This window comes from Phyllostomus discolor, chromosome 2, assembly GCF_004126475.2.
Source record: "Phyllostomus discolor isolate MPI-MPIP mPhyDis1 chromosome 2, mPhyDis1.pri.v3, whole genome shotgun sequence".
Classification (NCBI taxonomy): Eukaryota; Metazoa; Chordata; class Mammalia; order Chiroptera; family Phyllostomidae; genus Phyllostomus; species Phyllostomus discolor.
The window spans coordinates 165,641,867-165,667,932 of record NC_040904.2 but is presented as its reverse complement, the minus strand read 5'-3'; the positions used below and the strand labels follow the sequence as shown (position 1 = coordinate 165,667,932).

The 26,066-nt window shown below is 40.0% G+C and overlaps 1 protein-coding gene and 1 pseudogene across 1 annotated transcript; both read left to right on the top strand.

Annotated features, from left to right (window-relative positions):
* Nucleotides 1–1,325: 1,325 nt before the first annotated feature.
* TMPRSS12 (transmembrane serine protease 12) lies at nucleotides 1,326–25,274 on the top strand. Its single transcript, XM_036016657.1, has 5 exons — nucleotides 1,326–1,597; nucleotides 2,217–2,412; nucleotides 9,132–9,400; nucleotides 22,189–22,331; nucleotides 24,673–25,274. Exons 1-5 carry the CDS (start codon nucleotides 1,342–1,344, stop codon nucleotides 24,922–24,924), a joined length of 1,116 nt encoding a protein of 371 aa, XP_035872550.1. The 5' UTR covers nucleotides 1,326–1,341; the 3' UTR covers nucleotides 24,925–25,274.
* Nucleotides 12,533–15,156, top strand: LOC114513298 (annotated as a pseudogene).
* Nucleotides 25,275–26,066: the final 792 nt, after the last annotated feature.

Sequence of the window (26,066 nt, the reverse complement as noted above, 5' to 3'; positions counted from 1 at the left end):
CTGCTAGGAATCCGGTACACAGCAGGAGGTGAGTGGCAAAGCTTCGATGGCAATACCGCCCGAGCCCCGCCTCCCATCGGTGGAAAAATTGTCTTCCACAAAAACTGTTCCTGGTGCAAAGTTTGGGGACCACGGTAACAGAGCCTATTGGAGAAAACTGGAAGTTCAAAGTCTAGTGGCTTTTCATTGGCTGGGTTGTGACAAGGCCTCATTGGCTGGGCAGTTCCTGGGGTAGGAGAAAATCCTCCTCCTCTTCCTGTTGGAGATGCAGGGCATATCTCTACCTGTTTGGGGCAACCAATGACGAGTGGTGGGGTGCGAGAGTTCCCCTACAGGCCCTCCAGACTCCAATTTTGGTTGAGGTCTCCTTTATTAATTTTACCAATTTCATGCCTTTGCTCATGTTGTACCTTAGCCTATCCTGTCTTTTCCCTACATCTCCTTCCTCCTCTTGAGCTCCCCCTTTAACCTGGGCCCAGCTAACACCCCCGTCCTGCAGGGGGCCTTCCCAGACTGCCACAGCCCACACCAGCCCCTGGTGTTTGAATTGGTGTTAGGCTTGGGTGTCATGGGTTATTTATTTCTTTATCCCCCAAATGAATTAGACCTGATTTTCTCTGCTAGCCAAGTTATAAAGTTCTCCGGATCAGAAGGGCAAGTTTTAACACACCTCACATTACGTGAAACTTATTTCCCTGTACGGCACACAGCGGGGCGTTAACAGTTGTTCACTGGCGCCATTAACTGGAGCCACTTACCTGCACCCTCTCCCCGCAGTGGTTGGAATGTCGAGGGGGCCTCTCACATAGGGGCAAGGAATAATGCGTCCTCCAGCTAGGGACTGAAGGAGGGTGCCCTTACCTTCAGTCAGGCTTTGTCCTCAACTCTGCAGGTCCTTAAATTTGATTTTACAAGCTCACCTTGAAACAAGCTCAAGGCAAACTACTCCAAAACAATCAATAATGAGATCGGTTTGTATCCCAGAAATTGGGTGCCCGCCTTTGCTTGGAAACCCTTCTGGAAGCCTCCCAGGCCCCGCAGGTGTGAGCTAGCAGCGCCCGCGGCCCCGGCCCGCCCCTCGCAGCGCGGCAGCCCTACTGTGCTCTGCCAGCACGTGGGCCTGACCGGCTCAGGCGCCCCCGGGCCCGGCCGAGGGCCAGCCACTCCGCGTACCTCTTTCCCGCCAGCGCTCGCCACCTAGAACGCCTCTAGGAGGCTGGGTCCTCCGGACGCCCCCGCGCGCCTCCCCGGCCCGCTCCCCCTGGCACGGCGCGAGCCCCGCGGCCGCGGGCAGCGGCGCGTGGGAAGGCCGCCGCCATCTTGCCCCGCTGGACCCTCACCATGGCGCCGGGGCTCCTGAGCGCGGCGCTGCTGCTCGTGGGGGGCGCTGTCTTGTACACCGAACAGCCCTGGTTCTCGGAAAGGGGCCGGCCCGGCCCCTCGCAGGAGCAGGCCGCGGCTCCCGGGTGGCCGGAGGCCAGGCGCGGGGGGCTCAGGCCGCAGAGGGGGCACCCCACGCAGGAAAAGAAGAGGCCGGCCGCGAAGGGCAGTATCTGTTCATTCCTGTCTTCGGACCACAGCCTCCCTGCCTTTCCCCGCTTCTAGGTGTTTGATTCTGGGTCCCTCCTTTTCCGTTGCTCCAACTGCCTTTAAAAATTTAGACCTCGCAGTCCAATTAAACGATGGCAATAGCAGTACCAACAGTAAAAATGCCACACGTTTGTGTAGGGCGTCTAAATACGCGCCCCAGGACATGCTGGGGCCTGTCATTCCCATTTTACAGATTAATAACTCACTGGACTTCAGAGTTGAGTTAGGGCTACGGGTGACCTTTCCTACTACAGCAGAGAAAAATTAACCCAGCAAGTTAAATGGCAAGCAGTGGAACTTGTAGCTCTTGATTCACCAGTTCCAGGTTCTCAAATTGCCATTTCACTCGGGAAAGAACATAAAACCCGGCCAGAGAAACATTTCATGTTTATACCTCTGGGGAATAGTTTTAAAATTAATGAATTATGTTGATGTGTTTCTATTTGCAAGCAATCAGTGGAGGCATGTTTATCTTAACTCTCCTTTTTCCTCCCTCAAAATAGGGGCATGCCTTAGGTATCAGTTTTTAAAATAGGAATTTAAAAGACTATATTAATGTATTAACATTAGGAAGTAACACACACGATCAGATGTTCGGCCTAAATAACACATCGTTTTGTTTTTAGGTTGTGGAACGGCACCACTTGTGGATATGTTGAAAGGGTCTCGGATTATCGGGGGCTCAGATGCACAGGCTGGGGCCTGGCCGTGGATAGTTAGCCTGCAGATTCAGTCTGGGAGAATCCTTACTCACGTGTGTGGGGGAAGCTTAGTGAGAGACAGCTGGGTCCTCACGGCTGCCCACTGCACTAGGGACACTAGGTACGTATCCGAACACGACTACTTCTTTCTCTTAGGGCATATTTTAAAGTGGCAGTGCGACATCTGTCTTTGGTGATGTTCATTACACTGTATGTTTGTAAGGGCCCATTATGCCTCATATGTGCTACACTTAATAGCTTTTTGAAATGAATCCTTAAAGTCAGAGGTCAACAAACATTTTCTGTAAAGACATTTTATGTAAATATTCTAGGCTTCTCAGACCGTGTGGTCTCTGCCGCAAGCATTCAACTCTGCGACTGTAGAACCAAAGTGGTCACAGATGATACATAATTAAATGAGTGTGCTGTGATCCAATAAAACTTTATTTATGAACACTGAAATTTGAACAAAATACTATTTTGTCACTTTGGGTTTTCCCCCAACCATGTGCAAGTGCAAAACAACATTCTTTGTTAGCTGTGTGAAAATGGGGGGCAGGCCAGGTTTCCCTTGGGGTTGGAGTTTGCTGGACCTGGCTTTAAATAATGAAACTTCCTTTTAGCTTTTAAAATTACTGTATTGTAACCATGTCTTTGTCTTTCTCGCCATTAGATCATGAGTTATTTGAAGACAAGGACTATATGTTTTATTTCGTATTCTTGGCACTAATATAGGACTTGGCCTACTTTATAGGAGACAGAGTAAATGTTGATTGAATGTACAGATGACGTCAATCTTGGGTAACAGGACTTACCCAAGTTAGACTAGAACTTCACGACCCTCCCAACCGTTTAATATGAAGCACTAAGATAAATCCTTGGGAAACCATTTGACCTGTCATAGAGTCTCCCTTTAGTCTTTAATTTTTAACACAACAGCTGTCCTAGAGAAGAATGAAAAGTCTTTAAGAGGAACTCACAACTTCAAAATTCAGTTGAGGGCAACTGGTTTGATTGCATAGGTTTTGATAGGTGTATTTTTAAAGCATGGATTTCAATTCTATCAACTGGTCGTTGGGGACCAGAGATTAGAAAAATAGGCAAATACTAAAGTATAAATCAAGGGTACAGAAAGAGGTGTAGAAAAAAAGTTTCATAGTAAGGAATCAATTATTTCAGGTGTGGGTGTCTTACAACTGTTTTCTAACATGGTATCTTTAAGAACTGCTTTTCTCCAGCTTTCAACCCTTAAACCAAGGAGGGAAAGGCCTGCTTGGTACGGTTTGAAAATTCTTGGAAAAGCTCTTCTTGCTTGCAGAGTCCTCACGTGGTGCCTCATGGCAGGGAGGTCTGTATCCTAGTCCTCCTCTGACACTGTGGTGCAATGGCTTTATGATCCCAAAACCTACTAGATGTAGGACCTTGGTCAAATGATACAGCTTTGTTATATTGTCAGAGAATCATAGCATTCAAAGGGCCATTTTAAATGCCTAGTTCTTTCCTCTGTCCTGTAAAGGAATTCTTACAATATTGAAGTAGAGGGTTCTCTAGTCTGAAATAATTACCACTTCGCCCCTGCTCAGTGCAGCTCAGTTGGTTAGAGCGTCATCCTATAGCCAAAAGGTTGTGGGTTCAACCCCTGGTCAGAGCACATGTTGGGTTGCAGGTTCAGTGTCCGGTCCAGGCACTTAAAATCCCTAGTACAGGTGCACCGGGGCCGGGACGCAACCAATGGATGATTTTCTCTCGCATTGATGTTTCTCTCTCTCCCTTCCTCTCTCTAAAAGCAATGAAGAAATGTCCTCGAGTAAAGATAAAAAAATTATTGCTTCAATGTACTGAGCCAGGCATTTTCTTATACATAATTTCCACTAGTCTTTACAGCCACTCTTTGCTGCAGGGAGACCCGGAGACTCGGCACTCCTGAGTGCCTTGCTCATGGTTCCAGGGCTGGAGAGCAACAAAATCAGGGATCAAATCTGGGTGTGTCAGAGTGAAAGCCCACCCGCATAACCATGACTGCATCGTACAGGGTCTCTGCCTGAAACACCCTGTGACGGGGAACTGCTGCAGTGGGAGACTCTAGTTTCAGTTCCCGGCAGCTGCAGTTCCTAGAAAGCTTTTCTTTATGTTGAACTATTGGTTTTCTTTCTGTCTTCTGAAACCTAATTCCTCATCCAAGCATTTGAAGATAATGTTCATATTCCACTTAACATTTCCAAAGACTCGATCTTGTTGATGTTTTTATCCCTTTACTCAACAAACATGTACTGAATATACTAGGGACTGGGCCAGGTTCTAAGAAAGTAGACATTACTGAGGCACAGCCTTACTTTTCCCGAGTTTCCTCCCGTCTCAGGGGACTAATGACGCCCCTTCTACTCCTCGTCTCCCTTATTTCCTAAACCCTGTGCCGCCAATGACCCCTTATTCTCTCTTAGAACAACCACTTACCAAAGACCTGCTTTGACGTTAGATACTGACTAAGGGTGTTACATATGATTCTGTATTTGTAAACCTTCCCACTAATCCTCAGAGATAGCTATTATTATCTCCACTTTACACTTACGGAATCCAGAAATCAGAGAGTGTTGGTGACTTGTCCAAGATCACACTGCTGTTAAGTGTCAGCCCACTGATTTAAACCCAGGTCTCAGAAACTGTACTGTTTCATTGTATTTCATTGTCTCTTTAGCATTTTTCAATTTCTTCCTCTTGTTTGTTCCTACAGCCTTCAAACATGTTTGGGTCACCTCACTGTTATTTATAAACAAACAACAAAACTTACCTGTTCTATCCTTCCCTTCACTGTGAGACTCCTTGAAAGAGAGGTGCCCGGCTGCTCTATCTGCACTGATTCATAAATCCCAACTGCAATCTGGTTCTTTGGCTAAACCACAGTCTGCCTTAACATCCCCCTCCATGCCAAACCCAGCGACCGGCTCAGTCCCCACCCTGTCTGGTCTCTGGGACACTCGACAAAGTTTATGGCTGCTCTCACAACCATCTTTCCTCTCAGTTCCAAAGACACTGCTAAATCTTTCTTCCCTTTTCTCCACTTCCTTAGTAAGTCTTTGTCATCTTTTAGACGGCAGTACTGTTTACTAGGGTTCCACCTTCTATCCTCTAGCCTTACGATCTGCACTCTTTCCTAGAGAGATCTCATCTACTTCCGTTTCTGCCACCACCGGGCACTGGCCATTCCTGGGTTTCCCTCGCCGAGTCATACTTCCAGCTGCCCACTACACGTATATATCAGAGTCGAGTTCTCAACAAGTCCAAAGGTTTAAGAATTTTTAAGTTTTTATTTTTAAATTAAATTTATTGGGGAAACATTAATAAACTTACATAGGTTTCAAGTGCACAACTCTATGATACGTGCTCTGTGTATTGCATGGTGTGTCCTCCACCCAAAGTCAAACACCTGTCCGTCACCACATGTCAGCATTTGACTCCTACCCTTTCCTGCCCACCCTGCCCCTTCCCTCTGGTAACCACCACAGTGGTCTGTGCCTGTGAGTTTTTGTTTGTTTTTCTTGTTTGTTCATTAGTTGCCAAAAATGAATTTTTAAATTTCTCTTTTAATCCTGTCCCTCCTCTCTCTCTCAGAAAACAGCATTACCAACAGCCCCATGGTCCAAAGCGTTAGCCGACTCTCTCTGTGTAGTAGCCTCGAATTTGTCCCTTCTGTCCCCCCATACTGCTCACTGATTAGCAGTAAATTGTAGTATCAGCCTCCTTTTCCCTAGTTCATCACTTGCACCACTGTCAGTCACCCCACTGCTGTAACTGCCCTAACGAGTGTGAAGTTGTGTCTCCTTGTGGTTTCATTTACATTTCTGTAATCACTAGTGATGTTAAACATCTTTCCACGTGCTGTCCATTTGTATATCGTCTTTGGAGAAATGTCTTTTCAAGTCCTTTGCTCATTATTTAATTGGGCCGTTTGGGTTTTTTTGTGGTTGTTAGGTTGTAGGAATGTTTTATCTATTCTGTCCATTAATCCCATATCACGTATATGTTTTCCAGATAGTCTCTCTTATTCTGTGGGTTGTTTTTCCACTCTCTTGACGGTGTCCCCTGACGCACAAAAGTTTTAAATGTTTTTAAAAATTGATGTATAAATGACACACAATATTCTGTTAGTTTCAGTTGTACATCATAGTCATTGATATTTATACACTTTAAGAAATGGTCCCCACGATAAGTATAGTTACCATCTATCACCAAAGTTATTACAATATCATTACTGTATTCCTTATCTTGTACATTATATCCCCATGATTTATTTACTTTATAACTGGAAGTTTGTACCTCTTACTTTTTTTATCCTCATCTGAGGACATTTTTTCATTGCTTTTAGAGAGAGAGAGGAAGGAAGAGAAACAATGATGCGAGAGAGAAGCATCAGTTGGTTGCCTCCTGTGCGCACCGGGACCAGGGATTGAACCCACAACCTAGGTATGTGCCCTGACTGGAAATTGAACCCATGACCTTTCGGCATGGGACAGTGCTCCAACCAACTGAGCCACACTGGCCAGGGCAAAGTCTGAACCTCTTAATCCTCTTCACCTATCCTTCCTGCACTCCCAAACCCTCCCCACTCTGGCGACCACCAGTTTGTTTCCTGTATCTGTAAGTCCATTTCTGCTTTATTTTGTTTGTTTGTTTGTTTTGTTTATAAGTTTTTTATTTTGATGAAGTCCAATTTATCAAACTTTTTTTGTCTCTGTGATTTTAGTGTGATATCCAAGAAATCACTGTCAAATTCAACATCATGAAGGCTTTCTCCTGTGTTTTCTTCTAAGAGTTTTTATCATTTTACTCTTATATTTAGGCCATTATCTATTTTGAGTTCATTTTTGCATATGGTATAGGGTAAGGGTCCAACTTCATTGTTTTGAATGTAGATATCCAATTTCCTCGGCACAGTTTATTGTAAGCCTGTCCATTCCTCCACTGAACTGTCTTAACGCTCTTGTGGACAATCAGTTGACCACATGGGGCAAAGGTGCGTTTCTGGGCTCTCTGTTCATTGGGGTTTATACCCGACCTGTGTCAGCACCACCCTGTTCAGATTACTGTAGCTTTGCGTTGAGTTTTGAAATCAGGAAATTTCCAACTTCATTCTTCTTTTTCAAGATTGTTTTGGTTACTAGAGGGCATCTTGATATTCGTACAAATTTTAAGATAGGTTTTTCTACTTCTGCAAAGAACGTTACTGGGATTTTTCCTAGGGATACACTGAGTCTGTACAGAGCACTTCGGGTAGCACGGTCATCCTAACAACAGCAAGTCTTTCAAACCATGGATGTGAGGTGTCTCTCCTTTTATTTATGCAGTCTTTAATCCCTTTCACCAATATTTTGTAGTTTTCAGTGTATACAATCTTTTTTTAATCTTATGGTCTGAATATAAATTGAAGTAAATAATATAAATTAAGTTTGGAAAAGAAAAGAAGCATCCTTATTTCAAAGTAGCTTAAAGCAGAGTCAAACACAGCGCAACTTCTCTAGGCTTCCGAAGCGCACTGCCAAGTTCTCGTCTGTCTGTGCTCTCCACAGCACACACGAGTGACTGTGTTTCTCTGACTCCTGCCTGTGCTGAGCGTGATCATCATGCACACACACTCATGTGCACATGCATACACACACACTTGGCCCATCTGAAGGATGGGGAGGAATTCTATCATTTGTAAACAACCATGGAAGTAGTAAAAGTGTGCAACCCAATGGCACGTGTAACAACTATAAAATGCTTGAGTTTTAATTGTTGATTTTTGACCTACAGAACATCTTTTGGTTTGATTTTGGAGGGTTTCTTCCCTTTTTGCCTGTTTTTAGGCGGTTTTTTTTTTAAGACTGTCAAAATCCATTATATATATTTTTTTTCATTGATTTTAGAGAGTAAGAGAAAGGAAGGAGGGAGGGTGGAAGAAAGGGAAGAAGGGAGGAGGAGGGGGGAGAAGGGGAGGGGGAGAGAGGGAGAAGGGAAAAGGGGGAGAGAGATTTGTGTTCCACTTATTTATGCATTCATTGGTTGGTACTTGTGCCCTGAACAGGGATCAAACCCGCAAACCTGGCGTACTGGGACAATGCTGTAACCAACTGAGCTACCTGGCCAGGGCTCCCATTAGTTGCTTCTTGTTTTTATCTTTAGTGTCATGCTTTATAAATCCTTTCTCATGTCGATGTTATGTATGTACCTATATTTCCTTTCTGATTTCATTTTTTAATTTTCACACTAATTAAATATCCAAATGTTTCATTCCAAAATTTCAAAACTTTACCCAAGTAAAGGGAATAGTTTACTGAACTCCCATATGCCAATCACCCAGTTTCGAGTTATCAGCTCATGCCTGATGCTTCATCCTCATCCTCACCAGCTCCCACTCCAATTATTTTGAAGCAACTCTCAGACATACCACAATGCACCTCTAAAAGTTAGGAAGTTTTATCTAAAATATTTGTGTTTATACATTTCATCCATTTTGAGTTTATTTTAGTGTTTTTCAAAGATTTATTTAACTTCTCAAACTAGGTTGTTAGCTAGTTGTCCCAATACCACTTACTGAGTAATCCATGCTTGTGTCCACTGGTGAGAAATGCTGCCTTAGTCACATACACTCTCTGATTCTGTTGTTGGGCTTAGATCCATAGACCTTTCTCTCTTTCCCTGCATCTTGGTATTTAGGTTTTCATTTGATGTGACTTTATGTCACATAAAAGTAAGATTAAGTTTTTTGTTATTAATTAACACAAGAAAAACAAAAAGTAGTAGGAGATTAAGAATATTTACCTAAATAAAATGTTTATTATGAAAACATTTACTTTCTTTTAGAGATCCTTTAATGTGGAGAGTTGTGCTTGGAACTAATAATATAGCTGGGCGTCATCCACACACCAAGATTTTAAAAGTTAAAGCAATCATCGTCCATCCAAACTTCGATGTGCAAACTTATGTAAATGATATTGCACTCTTTCATTTAAAAAAAGAAGTGAGGTATAATAACTATATTCAGCCTATCTGTCTACCTTTCGATGTCTTCCAAAACCTGGATGGAAACACAAAGTGTTTTATAGGTGGCTGGGGAAGAACAAAAGAAGAAGGTAATTATAGTCTGAATTTTATTGATACAATTTTTTTCTGGTTAGTTGAGAGGGTGAATCCTTTTATACATTTCTTTATCTCTTTATATTATGAGTTTGGACAATAGGCCTTTACAAACCAGTGAAAAGAAAATGTCTGTTTTTACTTTTTTTTAAAAATTGAACTTACTGAGATGGCATTGGTTAATAAAATTGTGTGGGTTTCAGGTATACAGTTCTACAATGTATCATCTGTATATTGTACTGTGTGTTCACCACCTAAGTCAGGTCTCCTTCCATCACCATTTATCCTCTTTTACCTTCTGCCTCTCCCCACTTCCTCACCTCTGGCAATCACCACATAGTTGTCTGTGTCCATGAGTCTTTTTTTTCTTTACTTAATCCCTTCACTGTTCTCACACAGCCCCAACTCCCTTCCCTCTGACAGCTGTCAGTCTGTTTTCTGTATTCATGAGTCTGTCTCTACTTTGTTAGTTGATTTTTTAAAAGATTTTATTTATTTATTTTTTTAGAGAGGGAAGGGAGGGAGATAGAGAGAGAGAGAGAAACATCAATGTGTGGTTGCTGGGGGTTATGGCCTGCAACCCAGGCATGTACCCTGGCTGGGAATCGAACCTGCGACACTTTGGTTCACAGCCCGAGCTCAATCCACTGAGCTATGCCAGCCAGGGCTGTTAGTTGATTTCTTATTAGATTCCATATATGAGTGAAATCATATGGTATTTGTCTTTCTCTGGCTGGCTTATTTCACTTAACATAATGCTCTCCAGGTCCATCCATGCTGTTGCAAAGGGTAAAATTTCCTTCTTTTTTATAGCTGAGTAGTATTCCATTGTGTAAATGTACCACAGCTTTTTTATCCACTCATCTACTAATGGGCACTTGGGCTGCTTCCAAATCTTTGCTATTGTAAATAACGCTCCAATGAACATAGGGGTGCATATATTCTTTCAAATTAATGTTTTCAGGTTCTTTGGATATATTCCCAAAAGTGGAATTGCTGGGTCATAAGGAAGTGCCATTTTTAATTTTTTCAGGCAACTCTGTATTATACTCCACAATGGCTGTACCAGTCTGCATTCCCACCAACAGTGCACAAGCGTTCCCTTTTCTCTCCTCCTTGTCAACACCTTTTGTTTGTTGATTTATTAATGCTAGCCATTCTGACAGGTGTGAAGTAATATCTCATTGTGGTTTTATTTTTCACTTCTCTGATGATTAGTGACAATGAGCACCCTTTCATATGTCTATTTGCCATCTGTATGTCCTCTCTGGAAAAGTGTCTATTCAGGTCTTTTGCCCATTTCTTAATTGGACTGTTTGTTTTTTTGGTGTTGAGTTTTGTAAGTTCCTTATACATTGCAGATATTAAGCTCTTATCACATGTATTGACAAATACGTTCTCCCATTTCTGTGGGTTGCTTGTCTTTTCATTTTGTTGATGGTTTCCTTTACTGTGCAAAACTTTTCAGTTTTCCTTTACTGTGCAAACTCTTCAGTTTGATGTAGTCCATTTTTTTCTTCTGTTTCCTTTGCCCAAGGCAATATATCAGAAAAGGTTTTCTATAAGAAATCTTCAAGATATTACTGCCTATGTTTTATCTAGGATTTTTATTGTTTCAATTCTAACATTTAAGTATTTAATCCATTTTTAGTTTATTCTTGTGTATAGTATAGTAGGTGGTCTAGTTTCATTTTTTGTACATATCTGTCAAATTTTCCCAACATCGCTTACTGAATAGACTGTCTTTACCCTATTGTGTGTTTTTGCCTCCTTTGTCAAGTATTAATTGACTAAAAAGGCATAGGCTTATTTCTGGGCCCTCTGTCTATTCCATTGATCTTGTCTGTATATTTTGCTTCCTTGTGGGAGAGAGAAACTTATCTTCCAAAGCAGAAATAGAGACTTTCTGTGGTTATACATGCCCAAATACTTGAACCTTTCTATGTTCTTAGAGAGAACGATGGATCTAACTGTTTCTGTCATTGCTGAGACTCACAGGTGACAGAGCCAGCCATGTGACAGAATTGCTTATTTTAACTAGTAAGCTTCTGGCTATAAGGAATCAACTTAGTGTCCTTTTCAATTTAATGCCCTGTTTAGTATCAAACAGGTTGATTGCTATGAATTTTCTTTAACACAAAGGGGCACTAATTGTTGATTAGCTGAACTAATGGGAGAAATAAAAAAAATGTATAAAACAGTCTCTGGCTTTGGTAATAACAACAACTCTCATTTGGGAGCATTGACCATGTTTCAGGTCCTGTTCTAAATAGAGATTAGCCAAAGAACATATGCTCACATGCACATAGCCCATGGACACAGACAACAATGTGATGAAGGTGGGGTGGAGGGGGACAAAAGGGGAGAAAGTGGAGGACACCTGTAATAGTGTCAACAATAATAAATAAATAAACAGCTTTATTGTTCTTATCCTCCCAATATTTCTATCAGGGAATTACTATTATTATTCCCTTTTAATAGATCAAGAACCATGGATCTTAAAGGTTGAGAAGCTGGGACTCACATCCAGGTCTTTTTTATTCTAAAGCCAGAATGTTTAAGTACTGCACTAGGTACAAACTGCTCTTGAGGCAATGAAAGTCTAGCCAGCAGTATATGAGATCAAGTGCTGAGGCTTTTTTCTGTTCCTCCCAGAAACCAGCCATTTCAATATTAGTGGGTTATTTAGACAGGACAGAGATAAATGTATGGACGATTATTGGGATTTTTTCCTCTGTTAATATTGTACTTTCCAAGGAAAGTAAGAAAAGCAACATGGTATAGGGAAAAGAGCACTGGCTTTAGAATCACAAACCTAATTCTGAATCTTAGCCCTGCTATGTACTAGCTGAATGGCCACTGGCAATCACTGAATCTTTAACAATGAAAAATGATAGGATCAACTACTATTTATCCTGGACAAGCATTTTAATGCATTTCTTTTTTTTTAAAGATTTTATTTATTATTTTTATTCTTAGAAAGGAAGAGAAGGGGAAAGACAGGGAGAGAAACCTCAGTGTGTGGTTGTCTCTCATGCAACCCCTACTGGGGGCCTGGTCCACTACCCAGGCATGTCCCTGACTGGGAATCAAACTAGCAACCCTTTGGTTTGCAGGCCAGCACTCAATCCACTGAGCCATACCAGCCAGGGCATGCATTTCTCATTTAACACCTATAATAATACTATGAGAAATACTATAGCATGGATGAATAAACTGAGGTTTAACAAGGTTAACATGGGGTGCACAGACATCTGCGTCCCAAGGCACTGTGGCCGTTCACGTGTCTCAGCTGTGGTTGTGCAGTTGCAGATCAGCCCCCACACTGAGGACCCATCTGGAAGCAACTCCCCCACGCAGCCCAGCCAAGAACCATACAGACTTTTGATGAGTGTTGAGTACCTTGTTGGAAGGAATAACTGGCATTGTTATTGAAAATAATCAATCAGTTGAAATCATGATGTGTTAACTGCCAACTTTTCTGTAACCAGTTGTAGTCAAACAGATAAAATCCCTATATTGACAATATAAGATAATTCTAAGTATGGTGACTTTGTTAATGAGCATAAATGAAGAATGATCTTTCCCAAACTTTGAAGATAGGATAGGGCTACTTTTGGAATGTTTAAAAGTAAATTCAGAATGGAGTATGCTCCTTTGGTTGCATGCTCTTCTTGTTATATGTTTCTGGGAAAACCTCTTTAAATCAAGCCCTGTTGCAACTTGGAAGACTTAACTTTAAACAATTGGACAGAAGAATGTACTCACCTTGTCATTATATCAGTTAAAGTTACCATTAAAACATTAATTTGTGGATATTCAGTTGTAAAGGTGAAATATTTTACTGACTTTCTTAAACCACTCGGTCCAAGAAACAGCTTCCACAAATTGGAAGTTTTTACCCACCTATTGATAAAGCAGCTATTGAAAGTGAAAATGCTGATCTGTCAGGGTGACAGGAAAGAAAACAGATCAAAAGGAAAACATCTGTATTTCTGAATGCCAAGCCCCATAAAAAATTAAGTTCAGCTGTTGCTTTTGGAGGAGGAAATGGAAGGTTGATAGCAGAAGAAAAAGAAGATGATAGTTTCTTATAAGCTCCTGAAAATTGTGTTGATGTAGGAATAACAAATGCATAAACCTTAATTTCTGACTCTCAGAGAAAACTGATTCACTCAATTATGGATATGCTCCAAAGGCAGGGTCTCAGACCTATTTCAAAAGCGGATGTCAGATTGGCAGTTATTTTCATGACTGTAAAGAGTTACTGTGATTATCAGGGCCTGCCCAGTATAGGATTCAGGACAATGAATCCAGTACCAAACCTTTCCACGGTTGTCAGTCAGAGAAGCTCACACCAAGCGCCCCAGTGAACACTATAGCATTGTAGCCAATACAGTCAGAGCAAGCAGGCACATGTGTGGGTTTGAGTGAAAGGCCAAAAGAAATAAAAATCTCAGAAAGGAACAAATATTAAGAATGCCTTCACTGGAAACATCCATTGTGAAGGAAACGCCCAGATTAAGCTCTGAATATAATACTGTAATATCAAATATTCTGATTAGGATGAAAATTCCAAACTATCAGCTTTCACCAACTAAGCTCCCGGGTCTAAGTAGAGGTAGAGATCAAGCTTCCCAGCAGCCACAAACTCCATCAGAAACTACTTCCAGCTATCCGCCAAGAAAAGGGAAAAGGTTGAAGAAAATGAAGACATTTCTCCCATCTAAATCAACAGGAATGGAAATGTTTTGTTTTCATCTAGAATAAACAGAATTTGATACACCCTCAATACAGAAAAATAAGGAGCGCCGTCTATCTCTGAATGAGCCTTTGGGGGAAAAAACAGATAACATATTTACCGATATAGATTCAAAATCCACTGTGAAAAATTCTGCCAGTAAATCTCTTTCTACTGAAAAACTAAGATCAGAAAAAAAGGAAATGATGATTTATCTATAAAAAAATGAAATATCAGAACAATTATTCAAGAACACAGAGTAAGAGTTAGACATTGAAGTGAAAGTTCAAAAACAAGAGATGTCAATATTAGAAAAAGGCCAAGGTTGGATATAGAAACAAATGGCTCTTTTGCTGATGGAACAATGCCAGAAAGTAACAAAATATCTCAAGAAAATGAGATTAGGAAGAAATGTGATCTCAAGAAAAAATTACTGTGTTTGAGTGAAGAAGCATCATCTGACAAGGACAGGGTCAAGGTGATGGTGAGATGCTTCCAAAGAAGGCATCACTGGCTGCATTCAGGCCACAGCTGGTTAGTGACTTTGCCTCCAGAAATGCAGCCAGTGAAAATGGTGATGGTTGACTAAAGAATTTCAAAAAATTCAGAAAGGTCGCATTTCCTGGAACAGGAAAACTTCAGCAGATCATTGGAGGATCAGATCTAATTGCTCATAACACTTGACAGAAACAGATGAGTGGTTAAAGCAAGAAATGGAGGTGAAAAATCACATGCAAAAGAAGAGACTCTTGCTGATAATCTCTTTAGATTCAGTCCTAATATAAAAAGGAAAAGGTAATGGAGGATTTTATAAAGAAGCCGCAGAAAAGTGTTTCCTGTCAGGTATTGCTTCCTGTTTCCTCTGGGACACATACATATAGTCTATGCAAGAGATTCAACTCAGCAAGTATTCAATAGCCTGAATTTGTTAAAGTGCACAAAACTCCAAAAAAAAAGAGGTTAATATAATAAACTGCCCAAAGTTACACAGCACACTCAGTAAAAAGTCAAAATTCAAGCTCAGGTCAGCCTGTCTCAGAGCTTGTTTCTATTTTATATCATCTCTCCGTGCCATGCATTTTCATGATCTATAAGATAGGAGTAATAATGCCCATCAGAGAGTCATTTGGAGGGTTAAGCTGACTCTCCAGCAACACAGTAGATTCCTTGTACACACCAACCTTCCCACTAAAAACTATTTAAAAGGTAAAATATAGTCCAAGGACTGAGTGTGAAGATAAACTTAGATAACCAAAGAGGGCATTCATCTTGAGGATTTTTACCAACCAATAGTGTTGAGTGTTCATTTCTTGGTTCTATGGGCCTAGAGAGGACTGAAGAACAAAGCCTGCTGAAGTGTGTGTGGAAACTTGCATGAAGCTGGAGCTTCAGCATATAGTTCATATATACATAGTTCACTTCAAATATGATAGAAGTACATTCAAAGCAAATGGATAGGAAAAGCATTAATCAACATTAATCGAAAAAAGGCAGAATGAACTTCTGGTCATGTAAAGGAACTAGAAAAAGAAGAGCAGCCCTGGCCAGTGTGGCTCAGTTAGTTGGAGCATCATCCTGTAGACTGAAAGGTCATGGGTTCGATTCCCAGTCAGGGCACATACACAGGTTATGAGTTCAACCTGGTCAGGGTGTGTAAAAGAGGGCAACCAACTGATGTTTCTGTCTCACATTGACACTTCTTTCTCTCAACAATGAAAAAAAATGTCCTCAGGTAAGGATAAGAAAGATAAATAAAAAAGAACAAAGAAAGTCCAAAATGAGTAGAAGTAAGGAAATAATAAAGAGCAGAATGGAAATAAAAGAATCTAAAAAAAAAACACACAATAGAAAAGTCAATGAAACCAAGAGCAAACTCTTTGAAAAGACAAAGAATTGATAAACCTTTAACCAGATTTGTCAAAAGAGAGAGAGGCACTAAATGAATAAATTCAGAAATAAAACAGGAGGAGTGACAGCTGATACCACAGAAATACAAACAATTATAAGGAAATACTGTGAACAATTAAATGCTAACAATTTGGACAACTTAGGAGAAGTAGACAAATTCCTAGAAGCATATAACCTTCAAAGACTGAATCAGAAAGAAACAGAAAATCTGAACAGACCAATAGCTACCACCAAAATCAAGTCAGTGATCACATTCCAACCATAAAAAGTTCTGGACCATCTGGTTTCACAGGTTAAATTTTAGCAAACATTCAAAGAAGGATTAACACCTATCCTCAAACTATTCCAGAAACTGAAGTAGAAGGAAGGCTCCCAAGCTTATTTTATGAGGCCAGCATTACCCTGATTCCAAATAGACCAAGATAACTACAAAAAAAGGGGGAATTATAGGTCAGTATGACTGATGAACATAGGTGCAAAGATCCTCAACAAAATACTAGCACATCAATTTCAGCAATACATTAAAAACATTATACATCATAATCAAGGGGCATTTATTCCTGGGATGCAAGATTGATTTAGTATCCACAAATTTCTTAACATGATACACTATATAAACAAAATGAAGGATAAAATGCATATGATCTTATCAAAAGATGCAGAAAAAGCATTTGACAAAATCCAGCATCCGTTTATGTTAAAAACTCAGCAAAGTGAGAACAGAGGGAACATACCTCAACATAATAAAGCACGTATGACAAAACCACAGATGACAAAGTTAGTGGGAAACAACTAAAAGTGTTTTCCTTAAAATCAGGAACAAGAAAAGGATATCCACTTTTACCGCTTCTATTAAACATAGTACTGGAAGTCCTAGACCAGCCAAGAAAAAGAAAGAAAAGGCATCTAAATCAGAAAGTAGAAGTAAAATTGTCATCATTTGCAGATGACATGATACTATATAGAGAAAACACTACAGATCCCACAAAAAAACTATTAGAACCAATAAATGAGTTAAGCAAAGTAGCAAGATACAAATTTAATCAGAAATGGGTTGCATTTTATACATTAGTAACAAACTATCAGAGAACTTAAGAAAACAATCACATTTTACATTTGCATCAAAAAAGTAAAATACCTAGGAATAAATTTAACCAAGGAGATAAAAGACCTGTGCTCAGAAAATTGAAGAAGGAAACTGAGAAGATACAAATAAATGGAAGTATATACTCTGCTCATGAATAGGAAGAACTAACATTTAAAATGTCCACACTCCCCAAAGAAATCTAGAGATTCAGTGCAATCCCTATCAAAATACCAATGGCATTTTTTACAGAACTAGAATAAATAATCCTAAAATTAATGTGGAACCACAAAAGACCCTGAGTAACCAAAGCAAATGGGAGAAGGAAAAACAAAGTTAGAGGTATCATGCTACCTGATATCAAACCATACTACAAAACTATAGTTATCAAAACAGCATGGTACTAGCATAAAAACAGATAAATCAATGGAACAGAAGAGAGCCCAGAAATAAACACATGCTTACTATGTGGCCAATTAACATATGATAAAAGAGGTAAGACTGCACAATGGGGTAAACACAGTAGTTTCTTCAGTAAATGGTGTTGGGCAAACTGGACAGATAGATGCAAAAAGTGAAATTGGACCACTTTGTTACATCATATGCAATAATAAACTCAAAATGGATTAAACACTTGCCCTGACTGCTTTGGCTCAATTGGTTGAGCATCATCCTGCAAAGTGATGAAGGGCCACCAGTTTGATTCCTAGTCAGGGCACATGCCTAGGTTGTGGGCCCAGTCCCCGGTTGGGGGTGTGCAAGAAACAACTGATTGGTGTTTCTCTCACACATTGATGTCTCTCCCTCTCTTTCTTACTCCCTTCCCCTCTCTCTAAAAATAAATAAATAAATATATTTTTAAAAAGATTAAACACTTAAGTGTAAGCCTGGAAACCATAAAACTCCTAAGAGAAAACATAGGCACTAAAGGCCAACACTGCTCTAGTAAATTTTTTATATGTCTCGAGGAAGGGAAACAAAAGAAAGATAAACAAATTGGACTACATCAAACTAAAAAGTTTTTACACAACAAAGAAAACCATCAAAAATGAAAAAGCAACCTATTGAATGGGAGGAAATATTCACCAATTATACATACTATAAAGGGTTTATTTCCAAAATATATAAGGAACTCATACAACTTAACCCCAAGAAGGCAAACAATATGATTTAAAAATGGGCAGAGAGCCTGAATAGATATTTCTCCAAAGAGGATCAATAGACATATGAAAAGATGCTCAATGTCACTAATCACCAGACATGCAAATGAAAACCACAATGAGACATCACCTCACACCAGTCAGAATGGTCATCATCAACAAATCAACAAACAACAACTGCTGGAGAGGTTGTGGAGAAAAGGGAGCCCTCATGGACTGTTGGTGGGAATGCAGACTGGTGTAGCCACTGTGGAAAACTGTATGGAATTTCCTTAAAAAACTAAAAATGGAACTGCCTTTTGACCCAGCAATCCCACTCCTGGTTATATATATATATCCAAAGGAACTGAAAACACTAATTTGAAAGAATATATGCACCCCTGTATTCACTGCAGCATTATTTACAACAGCCAAGATATGGGAGCCACCCAAGTGCCCATGGATGGAGGTTATTATGCTAAGTAAAATAAGTCAGTCAGAGAAAGACAAACACCACATAATTTCAGTTTTATGTGGAATTTAAAGAACAATATAAACAAACAAACAAAGAAACTCACAGATACAGAGAACAGACTGATGGTCACAAGCGGGGCGGGGCAGGGGCTGGGTGAAGAAGGTGAAGGGACTGAGAAGCACGGACTGGCAGTCACCGCACAGTCACGGGATGTGAAGTGCACCATGAGAATGCAGTCAGTGACATCGCAGTAACTGTGCACAGTGCCTGTTGGATACCAGAAATACCAGAGTGAACGCTTCGTAAGGTGTACAATTGGCTAACCACTACGCTGCACAACTGAAACTAATACAAAATAATACTGCTGTAAACTGTAATTTAAAATTTTTTAATAAAAAATATTTTTTAAAGATTAAAGGAAATAAATCACTAATTAAATTATTAAAAACATCAGAACTCAGAACAATTGCCATAATTAAAAGAGACAGATACATCTTTTTTTTAAGTTAACATGTCACACCCACAACAATGGCTATAATAAAAAATTTAGACAGTGGGTGGGGGGGAATGCAGACAACTGTACTTGAACAACAATAAAAAAAAATTAGACAGTAACAAGTGTTGCCAGGGATGTGAAGAAACTGGAACCCTCATTCACTGCTGCTGGGAACACAAAATGGTGCAGCTGCTTTGAAATACAGTTTGGCAATTCCTCAAAAATTTAAACATACAGCTCTTTCCTCTCAAGGAGGTGGCAGAGCAGATATTATGGGTTGGAGCAAAGGCAAGAGGTGTGGTCTGAGACATCTGAGGGTAACTGAGAAGGAAGCCAGACCCCCCAGCAGATGCAGAGAGGCAGATGTTTGTGAAGACCCCGACTGCCGAGACCCTCGCCCTCAAGGTTGAGAACCCTGACACCACTGAGAATGTTAAAGCTAAAATCCAGGACAAGGAGGGCATCCTGCCTGACCAGTAGCCTCTGATTTTTGTGGGCAAAGGCTGCAGGATGGCCGCACTCTCTCGGACTGCAACATTCAGAGAGTCCACACTGCACCTGGTGTCTTGTCTACAGATGGCATCATTGAGCCCCCCTCCACCAGCTTGCCCAGAAGTGCAGCTACGACAGCATCATCTGATGCAGGTGTTACAGCGGGTGCACCCGTGCACTGTCGACTGCCACAGGAAGTGCCGCCACGCCAACAAGCCGCACCTCCAAGAAGGTTAAATAAGATCCCTCCACAGCCTCTGGCCTGCAGGGCAGCCTTCTTTTTGAACCCCATGACCCGGGAGCCTCAATAAAGTTTCCTTTTCATTGACTAGAGCATAAGATAAATGAACACATGGTTATCACATGACTGGACAATTTCACTCTTAGGAATATATCCAAGAAAAATAAAAACATGTTCACAAAAAAAATACTTAGCTGTTCACAACAATGTTATTCATAGCAGCAAAATACAAAAACATCTAAATGTCCATCAACTGTCATAAACAAACAAATTGTGGTGTATTCATACAGTGGGATGTTATTCTGCCATAAAAGGAAATGAAGCACCAATAAAGCAAAACATTATGCTAAGTGAAATAAGCCAGAAACAAAGCCCATGTATTATATTAATCCATTCATAAAAAATGTCCAAAATAGACAAATAAAAAGTGGGTCAGTAGCTGGAATTAAACTGTAAAGAATAAGATTAGCCCTGGCTGATGTGGCTCAGTGGATTGAGCACTGGTCTATGAACTAAAGGGTTGCTGGTTTGATTCCCAGTCAGGGCACATGCCTGAGTTTTGGGTCAGGTGCCCAGTAGGGGGCGCACAAGAGGCAACCACACATTGATGTTTTTCTCCCTCTCTCCTTCCCTTCCCTTCTGTCTAAAAATAAATCAGTAAAATACTGTTTAAAAAAAAAAGAATACCTAAGAAAACAGAATGGTATACTTTATGTTTGAGCAGAAAGACTGAGTGTCATAAAGATGTCAGTTCTATCTGCAAAACTGAAATAAAAACAAACAAACCCAGGAAATGATAAACCCCAACATGAGCTTTCAGACAACTAAAAACTTCAGTCTAAAAGACCCAGAAACAGCCAAGACAAGCCTATGGAAGAAAAACACGTTGGAGGAGTTGCCACCCAAAAATCAAAGTTTATTCTAAAACTATAATAACTAGTGTTATATTTGTGCAAGGAAATTCTAAGTGACCAGTGGAACAGAACAGAACATCCAGATGTGTGATTTTGACCCCCTCTTCTACTCACTCTGAAAATTTCTAGTCTTTTGACTATCACGGCACCAACACTGCACTGGTGTCCGTATTGCTCAGGTTCATAAACTGGGTGGTGGGTTCACGGGTGTTCATTTCATTACTGAATTCTATAACTTACATGTTACATATATTCTTTTATATGCAGCCAGCATTTCTATAGATTACGTATTTTTAAATAAATGGCAGAAAAATGGTTAGGCTCTAGGAAGCCTTGATCCAGAAATCTGAATGCCACTGGCACATATTTTATTTCTACTTCCTACTCCTATTCTGTGTATTGACTTTATTTTCTCAGGCTGCCTGTCCTCCAAAGGCTGGAACAAGGGTAAAAAGTGCTTCTGTGGCAGCCCCAGTTGAAAAAGAATGCTGGAGCAGTATTCCAATTGGTTACACTTATACAAAACAGAGTCATGTCTAAACCAATCAGCGTCACCAGGAGGATGGAACCCTGTGAATGGAACTCTGTGAATGGAACAGTTGGGTCATCCGCCCATCTGCAGTCGAGGGGACAATGTCTGTTCCCAGAAAAGCTGGAGCAGTATGCGGGCCACACAAAATACTCAGCCACCACATGTGACAGCTGCAACTCTGAGACAGGCTGCTAGGATCAGATGCTGCTGTTACAGCAGCTTTGCTATGGATAAATCTTACCGTGGCCTGGCCTTTAGTGGCTCCTGAAGTGCTGCTTTATATTTTCCTAGGTTTTTCTGCAGCAAAGAACCGGTTTGTGTTCAGGAATTAGCAGAGAAGCCAGGGGAGTACATAGATGAAAATGTGGTTTATTTTCCTGTGTACCATCCTTCGAGACTTAGCATCATTATAAAGTTAAGTTATTCACAACTTACAACATAAGAAAGATTGACGAGAAAGACGACCTCTCTAGTCCTTGACAATAGCGTTATTGTTGATAGATCCTATTGTGAGACCTTCGAGAGTACAAAGACAGCAAAAATAACCTGGAATTCCTATTACCTAGAGATAACTGTCACCAACATTTTGGTAAATGTTCTTCCACAATCTTCCAGGCATACCAACACACATATATGGACACAATTTTACATAATTGTTGCATCAGTCACTTTGGAAAGAAAACCTATTAAACATAAATATTTAATATATCCCTGTCAAAGTACCTGCTCTCCCAAATAATTTATCGTATTTTTTGTTAATAGGTAATGCTACAAGCACGTTGCAGGAAGCACAAGTGCATTATATTTCTCGAAACGTTTGTAGTTCTGACCTGAGTTATGGGTCTATACTCCCTGTAACTTCATTCTGTGCAGGTGACGAAGATGGAATCTTCGATACTTGCAGGGTAAGACCAGATATTTTCTGAAGCAAGAGGGAACCTGACCAGGGCCTTTGATCACTTTCTGGTGAAGTCGTGATTATCAAGTCCTAAAAAAGCACTAAATGATTTTTTCTCATTTTTAACCATACCCACAATCCAGATCCTCTTGTTTTCCTGATTTGCATTGACTCTTTCTTCCTTTTCTTCATTACCACCTTTACTGAAACATAATTTACCTGTACACAATTCACCCATTTAAAGTGTACAACTCAATGGGTTTTTGGTACATTTACAGAGCAGTGCAACCATAACCATAATCTAATTTTAGAACTTTTTTTGCCCTCAAAAGAAACCTCTACCCAGTGTGATCGCCCCCCATTCTCCTCCCACCCACCCCCAGCCTTAGGCAACCACTAATTTTTATAGATTTGCCTACCCTGGAAATTCCATATGAATGGCATCATTCCATATGTGGTCTTTTGTGACTTCTTTCACTGAGCATGCCATTTTCAAGGCCCACCCACGTTGTGACAAGTATCAGCACTTGACTCACTTTATTGCGAAGTAATATACCATTGTGTGAATAGGCCACATTTATTTATCCATTCATTAGTTCATGGATATTTGAGCTATTACTACTTTGTGGCTATTATGAATAATGTTGCCATAAACATTTGTGTATATGTTTTTATGTGTTGGTATGCTTTTTTCCTGGAAATTTTACCTAGGGGTGGAACTGTTTAGTCAGTGTTTAACATTTTGAAGAACCACCAAACTGTATTGCCAAAGTGTCTGCACCATTTTACATTCTCACCAGTTATGTATGAGGGTTCCAATTTCTCCACATCCTATCAGCACTTATTGTTTTTAAAAGATTTTATTCATTTTATTTAGAGAGAAGGGAAGGGAGGGAGAAAGAGAGAGAGAGAAACATCAATGCATGGTACATGGTTGCCTCCCACATGCCCCCTACTGGGGACCTGGCCTGCAACCCAGGCATGTGCCCTGATGGGGAATCGAACCAGCGACTCTTTGATTCACAGGCTGGCACTCAATTCATTGAGCCACACCAGCCAGGGTGTGCACTTATTGTCTGTCCTTTTTATTACAGCCATCCTTGTGTGAAGCGTTAATCTTATTGTGGTTTTAATTTGCATTGCCCTCATGTCTAATAATGTTGAGCATCTTTGTATGTGCTTATTAGCCATTTGTATATCTTCTTTGAATAAATGTCTGTTCAGATTTTTTGCCCATTTAAAAATTGAGTTATCTTTTTATCATTGAGTCATCAGCATTCTTTATAAACTATAGCTACGGTTTTCTTGCATTCTGTGGAGTGTCTTTTCACTTCCCTGGTTATCCTTTGCAGCACAAAAGTTTGGATTTTTTATGAAGTCTCATTTATCTACTTTTTGTTTTGAATCTTTCTTTATTCCTCTTTTCTTCAGTACTTCTAAATCCATCAGCACTTCACTCCTAGGCAGTACCTCATGCTCTGATCTTTTCCTCATTCTGATTTCTAGAAATCCAGAGTTTATCTTCCCTGTTCTTTTCCTTAAAAAAGCTTGCTGAATAAAATAGTAAAGAATCCAATCTAACTGAACTGCATTCATAAGCAAAACATTCTCATTGTCAAAAAAAATAATCACTGAAGGCCTACCATATACGGAGAATTTGAAAACATCTTAGAAACAGTCTTTAACTCTCAGGCACCGTAACAGTTAGCTCAGTATCCTCATTGTTTTGAGTGACTAACATCCTTGGTAATTGTGTGTCAGTGAGTACGCTGACAGTGTGGTATAAACTGCCATGGAGATTTGCTACTTACAATGCTGTTGAGAGGATCAGCCATTTATTCCTAATATCCTGTACCAGTCAAGGTCAACACTTAGAAAGATGTCATTTCTTGTAAGATTTAGTTTATTCCTCTTCTCTAGCTAGCAAACCACACAGACTTAAAAGACCCCTTTATATAAAAGTGGTACTTTTCACAAACCGCATTAAGCAATAGAAGTATTCTACTAAAAAGTGCTTATTATATTTGCACATATCCCATAGTATATTTCTCTTAATTGTACTAAAGAATCCAAACAACTTCATCTCTAGTGTCCTGGCTCACAGCTGTGCAGATGGTGTTTACCCGCCAGCTGTGTGGCTCCTGTAACTACCAGGCCAGGCTGGATGTAACTGAGTTCCTGGTGGAGATGGAACATGAAACTGAAAATCTATCATCTTAATAACTCAGAAGTGTATTGAAAATATGTGTTTATATAAATGTATGTTTCATGTAATTAATTTATCCTAACTTTACTATTGTATAAATACTATTAAAAGTAACTGACATTATTTTGGGACTTTTTTATAGGGTGATAGTGGTGGACCATTAATGTGCTACCTTCCAGAACACAGACGATTTTTTGTCATGGGAATTACCAGCTATGGATATGGCTGTGGTCGAAAAAATTTTCCTGGTGTCTATAGTGGACCGTTCTTCTTCCAAACATGGCTGACAGATCACTTCAACAAGGCAATCAGTAAAGACATATTTAATATAAATATTCCACTTAGACATGTCCTCATCGCCTTATGTTCTGTTATTTTACTAGCAACTCTGTAAAAAAATACTGAAGAACCTTTATTTTTCATCATGTCCCTTTCCATGTTCTACATAGTGAAAGTAATTTATTCTTTGGGCAAGTTATTGCCCACTTTGAGTTCTCACGTGCACATTTTGGGGGGAATGAAAGACTGATGTTTGAGATGAGGGACTGTAAGTTTGGCACCGAATCACACGCAGCCTTGATGTATCTTGATTGCTTTACTTTATAATCAATCCTTTCCTAGAGTTCATATGAAATATTCAGTTTAAATATATATACCTTATGTATGTACATACCAGATAATAAAGAGTTTGTAATTAAGATGGAAGTTGTTCTTCCGTGCACCACCCATGGACGTGAACTAAGTGGGGGGAGCTCCTGAGGGGGAAGCGGGGACCAGGCAGAGAGGGGCAAAGGGAAAAAAACTGGGAAAACTGTAACAGCATAGTCAATAAAATATACTTAAAAAAAGAAAAAAATGGGAGTTGTTTTTCATTAAATTAATCAAAACTCCTTCCTTTAGAAGTTAGGTTTTAGAAGTATTTTCTCAATCTGTTGAGACTTTCCTTCCCAGCAATAGTCATCAGTTTGGCTCAAATAAACTCATAAAAGAGAAAAAAGAGGCCCTGGCTAGTGTGACTCAGTTGGTTGGAGTATCACCCCATAAACCAAAAGATCGCCAGTTCAATTCCCATTCAGGGCACATGCCTAGGTTGTGGGTTTGGTCCCTGATCAGGGCTCATAAGAGAGGCAACCAATCGATGTTTCTCTCTTTCTCTCCCTCCCTTCCCCTCTCTCTAAGATCCATAAGCATGTGCTTGGGTGAGGATAAAAAATAAGTAAATAAGAAAAAAAAGATTTAAAGTTAGATTTTATTTAAAAACATGTATGATATATATATATTGTTTATTATCATCTGGTTCTCAAAAAATATTTGGAGAAGTACCTATTATTTAAACTCTAATTAAAACTGTTTAATAATATTTCCTATATATTAATATTTGCCAAAGACCTTACACGTACAACCCATGGACATGAACTCGGGTGGGGGAAATGCAGGAGGGTAGGAGGGTGCAGGGTGGAGGGGGATAAAGGAGAGAAAAAAATTGGGAAAACAGTTAATAGCATAATCAATAAAATATACTTGAAAATAAGATGG